This window comes from Macaca thibetana, chromosome 8 (genome assembly GCF_024542745.1).
Source record: "Macaca thibetana thibetana isolate TM-01 chromosome 8, ASM2454274v1, whole genome shotgun sequence".
Lineage (NCBI taxonomy): Eukaryota > Metazoa > Chordata > Mammalia > Primates > Cercopithecidae > Macaca > Macaca thibetana.
Window position 1 is genome coordinate 88,923,646 of NC_065585.1, and position 12,659 is coordinate 88,936,304.

Consider the following 12,659-nt stretch of genomic DNA (forward strand, 5'->3'; position numbering starts at 1 on the left):
TCAAACAATTTTTTTGTATCATATATGAAAGACTAGAGATCACCATCAGACACTGTCACATGAGTATAATCAGAGGGAAATACAGGCTCTTCAGTTTCCAGAATAGTCCTCTATCTCCACGAATCTATATTAATGTTAAAGTATCTGAACAGAACACCAGTTGTTCTAGTGACTTTAGACTACTTAAATACCTTAATGAGGGAGATTCAATGAAAATGTGTTTTATGCCAACTGGTAGCATAGTAGAAAGGCTCTCATGTCATACAGATGTGGGGTAGAATTCCAAGGCTGTCATTTACTGGCTATGTGATTTTTTTTAGGCCACTACTGAGAGTCTGAGACAGGGTCTCATTCTGTCACTCGGACTGGAGTGTAGTGGTACAATCACGGCTCACTGCAGCCTCTACCTCCTGGACTCAGTCTCCAGAATAGCTGGGACTACAGGAGTGCCCCACCATGCCTGGCTAATTTTTTGTACTTTTAGTAGAGATGGGGTTTCGCCATGTTGCCCAGACTGGTCTTGAACTTCTGGGCTCAAGCGATTTGCCTGTCTCAACCTCCTGAAGTACTTGGATTACTGGTGTCAGCCACCACAACCAGCCAAGACTCAATTTTCTACTTGAATAAAGTGAGGATAACAAGATACCTCATGGGGCTGCTAGAAGGCTTAAAAATTTTTAAAATTATTCTGACGTTTGTTAAAATGGAAAAGAAAGGCTTTATTTAGTACAACTGTGATAGTAATCAACATAATGGTAGCCGTACGCATGTAATCCCAGCACTTTGGGAGGCCAAGGTGGGCGGATCACTTGATGTCAGGAGTTCGGGACCAGCCTCCAAGGTAAAACTTCATCCCTACTGAAAATACAGAAATTAGCCGGGTATGGTGGTGCACTCCTGTAATTCCAGCTACTTGGGAGGCTGAGGCACAAGAATTGCTTGAACCTGTGAGGCAGAGGTTGCAGTGAGCCGAGATCATGCCATTGCACTTCAGCCTGGGCGACAGAGTGAGACTCTGTCTCAAAAGAGAGAAGAAAAAAAAAAAAAAGATAATGGCAATGGAGAAAGAAATTTTGCTTAACTTCAAGTACAGCAAAGACAGGTGAAGATAGCCAATGGGCAGAATTCAGGGGGCGTGGTCAGTGGATGGAAAATTACTGAGGGGAGACATCCAGGGTGGGGGGATTGTACCAACAGGATTCTTGCTGAGGGCAGGCCAGAGTGATCAGATACTAAGGGTGGGAAGATTCTTGCCACATGGACTTAGCAGGATTCTAGTTAAAAAAAAAAAAAAAAAAAAACCCCAAAAAACCCAAAACTAAGGGACTAGGCTGGGTGCAGTGGCTCACACCTGTAATCCCAACACTTTGGGAGGCTGAGGCGGGAAAACTGTTTGTACCCAGGAGTTTCAGACCAGCATGGGCAACAAGGTGAGATCCCTGTCGCCACAAAAATAAAAAAAAATCAGGCAGGTATGGTGGTGCACAGCTGTGGTCCCAGCTCTTCAGGAGGCTAAGGTAGGTGGACTGCTTGAGTCAGGGAAGTTGAGGCTGCAGTGAGCTGTGATTGTAGCATTGCACTCCAGCCTGGGTGACAAAGTGAGACCCAGCCTCAAAATAAACCTCCAAAGACAAAAAAAAAACAAAACAAACAAACAAAAAATACCCAAGAACCACCCCACCTCCACCAAAAAAAAAAACAACAAACAAAAAACTAAGGGACTTGGAAGGACTCTTGTTAAAACTGGACCAGACAGGTTGAAGACAAGTCCCAAATGACAAGGCCTAATCAAAAGGAGAGCTCACTCAGAGGAGCCTGTGTACAGTTTGGTTAAGGAGCGCCTCTGTCAGTACAAAATATAAAACAATTAGTGGTGGCACTTAATAAGTCATCTAAGGGAGGAGACCACCCCTCATATTGTCTTATGTCCAATTTCTGCCTCCAAAGAAAGAAGTAAAAACTAAAAGGCAGAAACCAAATCCACAAGCAGATAGCCCAGCGCCACACCCTGGGCCTAGTAGTTGAAGACCTAATCGGTTATTTGCATAAAAAAGGCACTACACAGGCTCCGTGGCTCATGTTTGTAATCCCAGCACTTTGGGAGGCCGAGGCGGGTGGATCACAAAATCAGGAGATTCAGACCATCCTGACTAACATGGTGAAACCCTGTCTCTATTAAATATACAAAAAATTAGCTGGGTGTAGTGGCAGGCACCTGTATTCCCAGGTACTTGGGAGGCTGAGGCAGGAGAATGGCATGAACCCAGGGGGCAGAGCTTGCAGTGAGCAGACATCACGCTACTGCACTCAAGCCTGGGCAACAGAGCGAGACTGTCTCAAAAAAAAAAAAAAAAAAAATTTAAAAAAAAAAAAAAAAAAAAGGCAATGAAAAGGACACTGTGAAGATCCCTGTCCAGTTCGGTTCCTTTCTAATTACCGGTGTATGCAGCCCCCAGTCACGTACCCTCTGCTTGCTCAATCAATCACGACCCTCTCACGTGGAACCCCTGAGAGTTGGAAGCCCTTAAAAAGGACAGGAATTACTCACTCGGGGAGCTCGGCTCTTGAGACAGGAGTCTTACTGATGCTCCCGGCCAAATAAACCCCTTCCTTCTTTAACTCGGTGTCTGAGGGGTTTTGTCTGCAGCTCTTCCTGCTGCAATCAATTGATCCAAGGGATTTAGTCAATTCTAGTGGATATATAGTCCTCATTTTGCTTGATATTTTGGCAGCTTTCCAATGTTGATTATATCTTCACTGAAACACTTGGTGACAGTGTACTTCGGCTTGTCTGTTTCCTAGTTAATCCATCTCTTCTTGTCTTTAAAAAGTGTTGGAATTCCTCAAAGATGGATCCCACTCCCCCACACTTCATTAATGGGTTTAATTACTATCTAAGGCTAAATGGCTCAAGTTTTTAGAACTAGCCCAGACTTCTCCAGTGCTCCAAATCAATATATCTAACTACTTATACTCTTGGTTATCTCACAGGTACTCCCAAATCAAAATATATAAAATCAAACGCATGATCTCATCTTCGTTGACCCAAAATAAAACCCATGATTCTCCAGTTATCCCTACCTCAGTGAAAGGCAGCAATACAATTCAATCCCCACTCCCAACAAGTTTTCTCTTATCTTTCCACGTTTCTCCATTTCTACTGCCATCTATCCTAATTCAAGTCACTATAATCTCTTGCCTAAACAATGGTCTTAAGTGGTTCTCTTCCTCCAAACAATCCTCCACACTGTGGCCTGAGTAGTATTTTAAATATGCAAATCTGATCGCGTCATTCCCCAGCTTAAGGTTTTCCTATAGTCTACAAAGTCCTGCAGGTTTTGACCCTGCCCACCGTGCACACCCTATCTTCTTTCTTTCACAGTCTTTTTTTCTTTTTTCTTTTTTTTTTTTTTTGGTGGGGGGACAGGCTCTGTCATCCAGGCACGACAATGGCTAACTGCAGCGTGGATCTCCTGGGCCCAAGAGAGCCTCCGGCCTAAGCCTCCCGATTAGCTGGGACTACAAGCATGTGCCACCACAGCTGGCTATTTTTTTTAAAAAAAACTTCAGTACAGATGAGGTGTGGTTATGTTGCCCAGGCTAGTCTCCAATTTCTGGACTCAAGCGATCCTCGCTCCTCGGCCTCCTAAAGTGCTGGGATTATAGGCGTGCACAACCGTGCCCGCCGTTCCTCCCAGCCATTTTGTTCAGTTTGGCAGGCTTTCTTTTGCTCCCTCAAGGCCTTTACTGAGTTCAGCCTGCAGAGAACGCTTCCTCCCACTGAAACTTACGCCAATTTATTCCCGTTAGACCTCTCTGCAAAAGCTACTTCCTCAAAGAAACTTCTGTGACCCTTGGAAAATCTTAACTTGTTTTCACAGCACCCTGCACTCCTCTCTCATGGCACTTATAACTATAACCAACCAAGTAATAATGTAACCAATTGTCTTAATATTGATCTTCTTTGCTAGGAAGTAAACTCAAGACAAGTAGGGACAGAATGTCTTGTACCTCCGTGCCTACCAGCATACTTGATATACAAGAGCACAAAAAACATTTTCAGAATGATTGTATGATTACATGCATGCCTGACTAAAAAGGCTACAATACTGTTTACATTAAATTTAACACGCTTAACTTCTTTTTGCGTTTTCAAATTACTCCACAAAATTACACGAGAAAAATGAATTCCTTCAAACTTAAAACCTACTATATTAAACTATATTAAAAGTCTATCACATAAAATTCAACTCCACAAGATTTAACTCTAACAAAATAAGCATGTGAGATTAATATACCCGTTATAGAGATTCAAGTGGCTTAACTCACGCATTTAATATAAAGAAAACAATTCCTAAAATTCTCTTGACGGTATTTTTCCTGCATACTAGCTCTTTTCCATGTAGGGCAATTTTTACCTGATACAAAGATTTCCCCAAAACAAAGATATCACAAAAACTGATGTAAATATAGTTGTCTTTTATCTCAACTAGTTTGAAGTTTTAATTATGTGCATCTGGGCTTAAGTAGATTTTCAGGTTTAAAAAAAGACGTTAACCAAAGCAAGTCACTCAACTTTAAACTTTCACTTTATGACATCATATCCACTAGAGATTTCATTTTACATGTAGCTTTCCCCCCATTTTTAAATGTCCCCTCGATTTACAAACGTGAGATGGCATATAGCACCTACGACATTTTTTCATAGCAGCCTAACAAGTAGATGTAGTCCTTCACTTAAAAATAACGGCAGTGGGCGACCACTCCGTCATGTCTGAGGGTTTTGTTTTTCTTAAACATCACCGTGCCCAAGGGTCAGATGCTCTGGCTGGTTTCAGAGATAAATTACAACTACGTTTGCAATACCTACATTTCTGGGTAATGACTGTGCTAGAAAATGAAGAGATTCTCGTTTCTACTTACTCTACAAATGCCCTGGAGCAAAGGCACAGGATCTTAGAATCCTCCCGCTCCTCAATGAAGAGAAACATTTCCGCCACGCGGCTCCACTTCTCGCAGCACATTTTACCACTTCTGAGGCAGCTCTGCCGTTCGCACCCCGGGTCGCGCCTGCCGGGCCTCGGCTCGGTTACTGGAGACCTAAACCAGGCCTCGCCGGCAAGTCCTGGATGAGAAGTTAGGAACCGGCCCGGGGCCGCTCGCGCCGAGAGCTAGCCCGGACGCCGCCGCCGGAAGTGGCTCCGAGCCGCCACGGGAAGGGGCGGGACCACGAGCGGTGTCACCCTCATCGCGGCACGGCCTGCAGCCTCCGCTTGACTTTTTCACACGGGTAGCTTAGGAGGAATCCGCCGCGCAAATCTGTCCGCCCCCTTGGCCATTGAGCCCCCGAAGAGCTTCTGTCGCCGCTCTAGGGTAAAGGAGAGCTGCTCCTGCCCCCGCCTTTCTGAGGTGCGTCGGCCCCCGCGCTTCTCCCGCTCGGGCGTCGGGTCTGGCGGGGCTGGGAGCGGCTGAGGCCGCGCGCGTCCAGTCTCCCAGAAGCCGCCTCGGAATCCCCAGTCTCTGCGCCGGCAGGCTCGGCTTCCCGCTGGGCTCCGTCGCCAGAGTGGCCGGGTGTGGAGATCCTTCCTCTTCTGGGTCAAATGAGCCTGCTCTTCCCGCCCCTCTTCTCCCCTCGCGCTCTAAAACCTTCGGTTCGGCGAGTTTCATCCTAACGCTTCTGGTGGGGCGAGGCGTCTCTAGCCTCACTAGAGGCCTCTAGGCTTGCCCATTGGCTTCGCTGGTTCCGGGACCCAGGTCGAGCGTCCAGTGTAAAAGCCGAGGGGAAGTGTGTGGTGATCCCGAGAGTGTAGGGGGAAGGCCGCGTGGGTAGAGCGTTCGTATCCAGACCGATCAGGCTTGGAATCCTGGTCCTAACCTGTGACCTGGGCAGGCGACTTCACCTTTCTGAGCCTACCTTTGATCACCTGTGAAATGGGGATGATTAATAGTAACTACTACATGAGGCTGCAGGGAGAACTAAACGAAACGGTGTATATTACACCTTTCTTTTGTGCTCTTAATCGTTGGCGTCGGTTTGGACCTTGTAGGCGCCAAGTGCTGTCTTGGTCCCTGGGGTTTGCAGCCTGTAAAACAGGTCTCTGCCTTCAAGTTACTAATTATCTAATAAGAAAAAAACGTTCATGTGCGCATAAATAGGATGGAGCAAATGGAAACAGCAGCATTGCTGGATCTGTAAAAAGCAGTATTTGGTGTGTGGTATCCATGGAGGCTGCACTGGCAGCTTCTTCAGAGACAAGCTCAGACTTGAGAAGTTGGAGCGCTTAGGACGTGGTTGGTGCTACGAAATGCCAAAATAGTATTCGTACTTCTTTAGAACTATATAAAAACTGAGCTAATATTCAGGCATTTTGAATGGTCACTAGCATTTTGGCCACATTTACTAGTTAGTGGAAGTATGCATTTTCAAATGTTTATGCCCACCTCCTCACTACTGCCCTGCTTTGAGGTCAGAGATGGACTGATTTTGGTGGTTCAAGAAGATAGGAGTGCTGCACAGTTACAGATATACCAGTATAGATGTGCAGCATTATTGGGATGAGTAGCTGGGTTACGATAATAAGGGTAGAACAGTAATTATGAAACAGAGTGTAAGATTTTAGCTAGAAGTTGGGCATTCTAGGATTAAAAAAAGTCTTGAAGGGTCATTTGTATCAACCTCGAGTTTAAAGCTTGAAATAAAAAAAGTATTAAAGCTAAACGGATTAGCTTTACCAGCTATCTTGACAAATATTAAACTGCAGCTTTATTCATGGTTTGAAGTAGAAGTCTTATTCAGTAAAACAGTGCTTGCCTCTGTTAAACCATTATTAAACATGCAGAAAGGAAACAGGAAAACTTGTGTTTCAGTGACTATATCTTTTAATTGGCATTTTCAGAATGTTTTCAATGTGGCTTATGTACTGAAAGTAAAATGGAAAAGTACTGGTAATGGGTGTTCAAAATATATCTTCCTTCCTTCCTTCCTTCCTTCCTTCCTTCCTTCCTTCCTTCCTTCCTTCCGTCCGTCCTTCCATCCTTCCTTCCATTCTTCCTTCCTTTTTTTTTGAGACGGGATCTTGCTCTGTCACCCAGGCTGGAGTGTAGGGGCGCGATCTCGGCTCACAGCAACCTCTGCCTCCCAGGCTCAAGCAATTCTCCCACCTCAGCCTCCCGAGTAGCTGGGGCTACAGGCATGCCACCATGCCCGCCAAACTTTTGTGTGTGTGTGTGTGTGTGTTTGTGTTTTGTAGAGACGAGGTTTTGCCATATTGCCCAGACTGGTCTTGAACTCTTGGGCTCAAGTGATTTGCCTGCCTCAGCCTCCCAAAGTGTTAGGATTATAGGCATGAGTCACTGAGCCCAGCCTAAAATAGATACACTTTCTTAAGGTTTTATTGAAAGCCAAAAAGTTCTCTGTTCTGATGTATTAATTTTTGAAATACTCTGATTTTAACCATCTATAAGGTCCATATCCTCACCATCAATGTCAATATGGTGATATTTGAGCTTGTCAACTTTTTTTTTTGGAAATGGAGATTCCCTCTTTTTGCCCAGGCTGGAGTGCTATGGTGCGATCTTGGCTCACTGCAACTTCCGCCTCCCGGGTTCAAGTGATTCTCCTGCCTCAGCCTCCCAAGTAGCTAGGATTACAGGCATGTGCCACCACACCTGGATAATTTTGTGTTTTTAGTAGAGACAGGGTTTCTCCACATTGGTCAAGCTGGTCTCGAACTCCTGACCTTAGGGGATCCTCCCGCCTATGCCTCCCAAAGTGCTGGGATTACAGGCATGAGCCACCACGCCCGGCCTTGTCTATTTGTTTTTGCAAAAGTTACATGATTTCTAGATAGGGAAATTAAGATACTTCATATATAATGCATTAGACTATGTTTATTTTAGATTTTTAGGGACAGGGGGCAGTAGAAAATAGCCTGGAATTTTGGTAACTAAAATATTGTATTTCCCCCAAAACATCTTCTAATACATAGAGTTTTGGTTTTTTTTTCCTACCCTCTGAGACAGGGTCTTGCTCTATTGTCCAGGCTGGAGTATAGTGGTGTGATCATTATAGCTCACTGCAGCCTTGACTCTGTGGGCTCAAGCAATCCTTCTGCCTTGGCCTTCTGCGTAACTGCAACTTACAGGAACGTGCCACCATGCCTGGCGAACTTTTAATTTTTTTGGTAGAGACAGGGTTTCACTATGTTGCCCCCAGGCTGGTCTCAAACTCCTGAACTCAAGCAGTCCTTCCACCTTGGCCTTGAAAAGTGTTGGAATCACAGGCATGAGCCACCCTGGTCCATGTCATTTTTCTTGGATTGAAATAAAGTGATAAGGAATCAGTTACATCTCAAGGTAAATTGACCGGGAAGGGGAAGGGCCAGGCAGAAGTATAGGGAAGACAAAAATTGCAATCTTAATATTTTCAGTCTTTCTGTCAAGAGAGAAAAAGAGAGATATATCAAAGAAAGTGTATTGGAAGCCAGACCAGGAGGTAAGAGGACTAAATCTTAATTTTAGTTCTTGACTTTTACTGAATTAATTTAGTAATTTTAAGCAAGCAAACTTGGCTTTCTGTATTTACTTTTTTTGTTATCTGCACAATTACGGGGTTGCATTCATTGAGATTTAAAGACACTTTATCATATTATCAAAAGTAAGTGCTACATTTTACCTACTGAAAAGCATTTTATTCAAATTCCTGTGATAGTTCCCTAGTAGCAGGTTTTAGGATACCATTTTGATCCAGATTTTTATTAAAGATTTAGATGAGGCCAAGTGGGATGGCTCATGCCTGTAATCCGAGCACTTTGGAAGGTGGAGGCGAGCAGATTACTTGAGGCCAGGAGTTCCAAACAAGCCTGGCCAACATGGCGAAACCCCATGTCTACTAAAAATACAAAAATTAGCTGGATATAGTGATGCTTGCCTGTAGTCCCAGGTACTCGGGAGGCTGAGGTATGAGAATTGCTTGAGCCTGGGAGGTGGAGGTTGCAGTGAGCTGAAATCGAGCCACTGCAGTCCAGCCTGGGTGACAGAGCGAGACTCTGTCTCAAAAAAAAAAAAAAAAAAAGTTTTAGATGAACACAGTTCAGTTGTATATTTAGCCAGCATTTGTTAGGTGCCTACTATGTGCCAGAAAGTATTCTAAGTGTTTTTCGTATGTTTTCTCAGATAACTATCTATTTTATTTACTGATATATTTAGAATAGTGTCTGGCACAAACTTCTCAGGGCCATCCACTTGTACGTTGTATCCTGTCCCCTTTGGCCTAGTCAGGGACAGAGCTCTAACAATTATCTCCTCTCCTACATCATCCATTTCTCTCTCCCATTGATGAATTATCATTGACATTGAACATGGTTATGTTTTCTCCTATCTTTTTTTTTTTTTTTTTTTTGGAGACTCGCTCTGTCCCCGAGGCTGGAGTGCACTGTCAGAATCTCGGCTTACATAACCTCTGCCTCCTGGGTTCAAGCAATTCTTGTGCCTCAGCCTCCCAAGTAGCTGAGACTACAGGTATGTACCATCATGCCTGGCTAATTTTTGTATTTTTAGTAGAGACAGGGCTTTACCATGTTGGCCAGGCTGGTCTTGAACTCCTGACCCGAAGTGATCCACCCACCTTGGCCTCCCAAAGTGCTGGGATTACAGGCATGAATCACTGTGCCTGGCCTTTTTTTTTTTTTTTTTTTTTTTTAAAAGACAGAGTCACTTGCTGTTTCACTGAGGCTGGAGTGCAGTAGCTTGATCATGACTCACTGCAGCTTCTACCTCCCAGGCTCAAGTGATACTCCCCCTTCAGCCTCCCAAGTAGCTGGAACCACTGGTACGTGCCACCATGCCCGGCTAATTTTTAATTTTTTTCTCTTTTTGAGTGGAGTCTCACTCTATTGTCCAGGCTGGAGTGCAGTGTCATGATCTCGGCTCACTGCACTGTCCGCCTCCTGGGTTCAAGCCATTCTCGTGCATCAGCCTCCTGAGTAGCTGAGATTACAGGAATGCACTACCACACCTGGCTAATTTTTACATTTTTAGTAGAGATGGGATTTCACTGTGTTACCAAGGCTGGTCTTGAACTCCTGACCTCAAGTGATTTGCCCCCCCCTTTTGGCCTCCCAAAGTGTTGGGATTACAGGTGTGAGGCACCGCACCTGGCCTAAATTTTTTTTTAGAGATGAGTTTTTACTGTATTGCCTGGCTGGTCTTGAACTTATGGTTTCAAGTGATCCTCCTGCCTCAGTCTCCCAAAGTGCTGAGATTATAGGTGTGAGTTACCATGCCTGGCCTCTATCTTAAAAGCAGCAGCTGCAGCAGCAGCAGCAGCAATAGCAAGGAACAACTCACCTGTGTTCCCTTCTAGATACCCACCTGTTTCCTCTGTGAGTTTTTATATTTGCTGTTTCCAATTCCTTTTCTCCCATTCATTCTTGAACTTCAAGGGTAAAGGGGAGCGGCTTCTGTCCTCTCTTGTCCAAAGTGTTTTGTTCCCCACGATACCAAAACAGCTCTTATCAGGGTTTGCCAGTTTCCTCTGTGTTGTAAAATCCAGTGATCAATTATCTTTTTTTTTTTTTTTTTTTTAAAGCTATCTCCTACAGGAAGGAAGTGATCTCTTACCTTACTAGGCCTGTCAGCAGCATTTAAAACAGCAGAATATACCTTCCTTCTTGAAGCTCTTACTTCCAGGATACTACTGCTACGAGGAGGAAGCTGGCTTGTCATTGTCTTCCCAATTTCTAAATTGTTGGGTGCCTCAAGACTCAGTCCTGGAAATTCTTTTTTTGAGACTGAGTTTTACTGTTGTTGCCCAGGCTGGAGTGCAGTGGCATGATCTCGGCTCACTGCAACCTCCGCCTCCCAGGTTCAAGTGATTCTCCTGCCTCAGCCTACTGAGTAGTTGGGACTACAGGCGTGTACCACCACGCCTGGCTAATTTTGTATTTTTGGTGGAGACGGGGTTTCTCCATGTTGGTCAGGCTGGTCTCGAACTCCTGACCTCAGGTGATCCTCCCGCCTCGGCCTCCCAAAGTGCTGGGATTATAGGTGTAAGCCACTGTACCTGGCCAGAAATTCTTTTTTACTCTGTATTTATTCCCTGGAGGGGTTTTCTGTAGTTTCATGGTTTGAAATATTGTCTATATGCTACCAATTCCTAGATTTATATCAGGGCCATCCACTTATACCCTATATCCTATTCCTGATCTTCTGCTAAACTACTGATGTCCAGCTGCCTACTTAATGTCTTCATTTGGATGTTCAGTAGACATCTTAAACTTAACATGTTTAAAGTGGAATTCTTGATCTCCATCCCACTCTCAAACCTGTTCTTCCTGCAACTCCGTTTTTTTAGAAGCAAGCAAATAATAATGATGATAATGATGATAGCAATAGTTAATGCTTATATGGCAGAAAGCACTCTTCTAAGAGTTTTTTAACATGTAATCTTCACGATAGCTTTATTAGGTAGATGCTGTTATTTTTATTTTACAGATGAAGAAACTGAGGCAGAAAGATATTTAAGTACTTGCTAGGTGACACGGTAAGTGGCAGTCTCCCAGGATACAAACCCAGGTTGCCAAAACACCATATAATTATCTCAGATTCTACATCAGTTTATTAGTAAATCCTGTTGGCTTTATCTTCAAAATATATCCAGAAACTGACCATTTCCTACTGCCTTCCCTCTGCCACATGTATGTAAGCCACTTTCATCACTTACCGCAATTATTGCAATAACTTCCTATTTGCTCCCTGTGCAGTATATTCTCAACACAGCAGCCACTTAAAACCCAAATCAGGCAACCTCACCCTTCTGCTCAGTGCCCTCTGATGCCTTCTCCATCTCACTTAGATAAAAGCATGCATAGAAAGCTCTACGGTGTTGCCTCTCTGGTCCATTTCCGAGTGCCCTCCCTGTCACTTTCTCAGCCTGGCGTCCTTGCTGCTCCTCAGGCCACACCAAGTGCACATATTTTGCACTTGCTGTTCATTTAGCTAGGAATCTCTTCCCCTAAGTATCCACATGGTTTGCCTCCTTACTTCCTCAGGTTTCTGCTCAAAAATATCTTTTAGAGAGGTCTTCCCAGAATGCCCTATATAACATAGCAACCCCCTCCTTTCCCCTATTCCTGTGCCTGACATAGAACTCTATATTCTTCTTACACTGCTGTTTATCTATCTCCCTAGCACCTGTCATCATCTAACCTAGTATGTATTTACTAGTTCTTTGTTTATTGTCTATCTTCCCCCTCTAGGATGTAAGCCACTTGAGGGTATAGACTTTGCTTTATTTGCTTCTGAGGAAATGCTTGGTACATATTAGGGTACATAGGTGCTAAATAGGTCTTTATAGAATGATTTATCATCTTCCTTTTCAGAGAAACAATGAGACACAGAGAGGTGTAACTTGCTTAAGGTTGTAAAGCCAGTATTCCAGTATGTGCAGTCTGGCTCGTAAGCCCATTCGTGTCATCCACTGTGTTCCTGAAACAGACTGAAAGGATGGGCTATGTCTTAGCCCATCCCATGAAAGTTAATAAGCAGATTAGATGTATAATCTTTGCTGGACTCAAAAAGGTTTTTTTCAAGTGCAGTTTGTAGAGATGTAGAAAATAGTAGCATATTTTTAGCTGAATGAGTTAGCATGATAGAGTTAC

General features: G+C 44.1%; 3 protein-coding genes across 15 annotated transcripts in view; 1 reads left to right on the forward strand and 2 right to left on the reverse strand.

Annotated features, from left to right (window-relative positions):
• Positions 1-12,659, reverse strand: part of CHCHD7 (coiled-coil-helix-coiled-coil-helix domain containing 7) — a 1,019,570-nt gene that overhangs the window by 446,020 nt on the left and 560,891 nt on the right. The gene's annotated exons all lie outside the window — the stretch shown is intronic.
• Positions 1-12,659, reverse strand: part of TGS1 (trimethylguanosine synthase 1) — a 553,145-nt gene that overhangs the window by 46,073 nt on the left and 494,413 nt on the right. For 4 of the 5 annotated variants that reach the window (XR_007728401.1, XM_050802340.1, XM_050802343.1 and 1 more), the window contains exon 1: positions 4,924-5,197. Coding sequence is in view for 4 of the 5 variants with exons in the window: in XM_050802340.1 (XP_050658297.1) it covers positions 4,924-5,024 (101 nt within the window). In the remaining variant the exon portion in view is untranslated. Of the gene's footprint in view, positions 1-4,923; positions 5,198-12,659 lie in introns of those variants that run through there. The other variant, XM_050802344.1, reaches the window with a different exon arrangement.
• Positions 5,238-12,659, forward strand: part of TMEM68 (transmembrane protein 68) — a 38,133-nt gene continuing 30,711 nt past the window's right edge. For 2 of the 6 annotated variants that reach the window (XM_050802362.1, XM_050802360.1), the window contains exon 1: positions 5,239-5,409. The gene's annotated coding sequence lies outside the window, so the exon portion shown is untranslated. The other 4 variants (XM_050802358.1, XM_050802361.1, XM_050802356.1 and 1 more) reach the window with 4 other exon arrangements.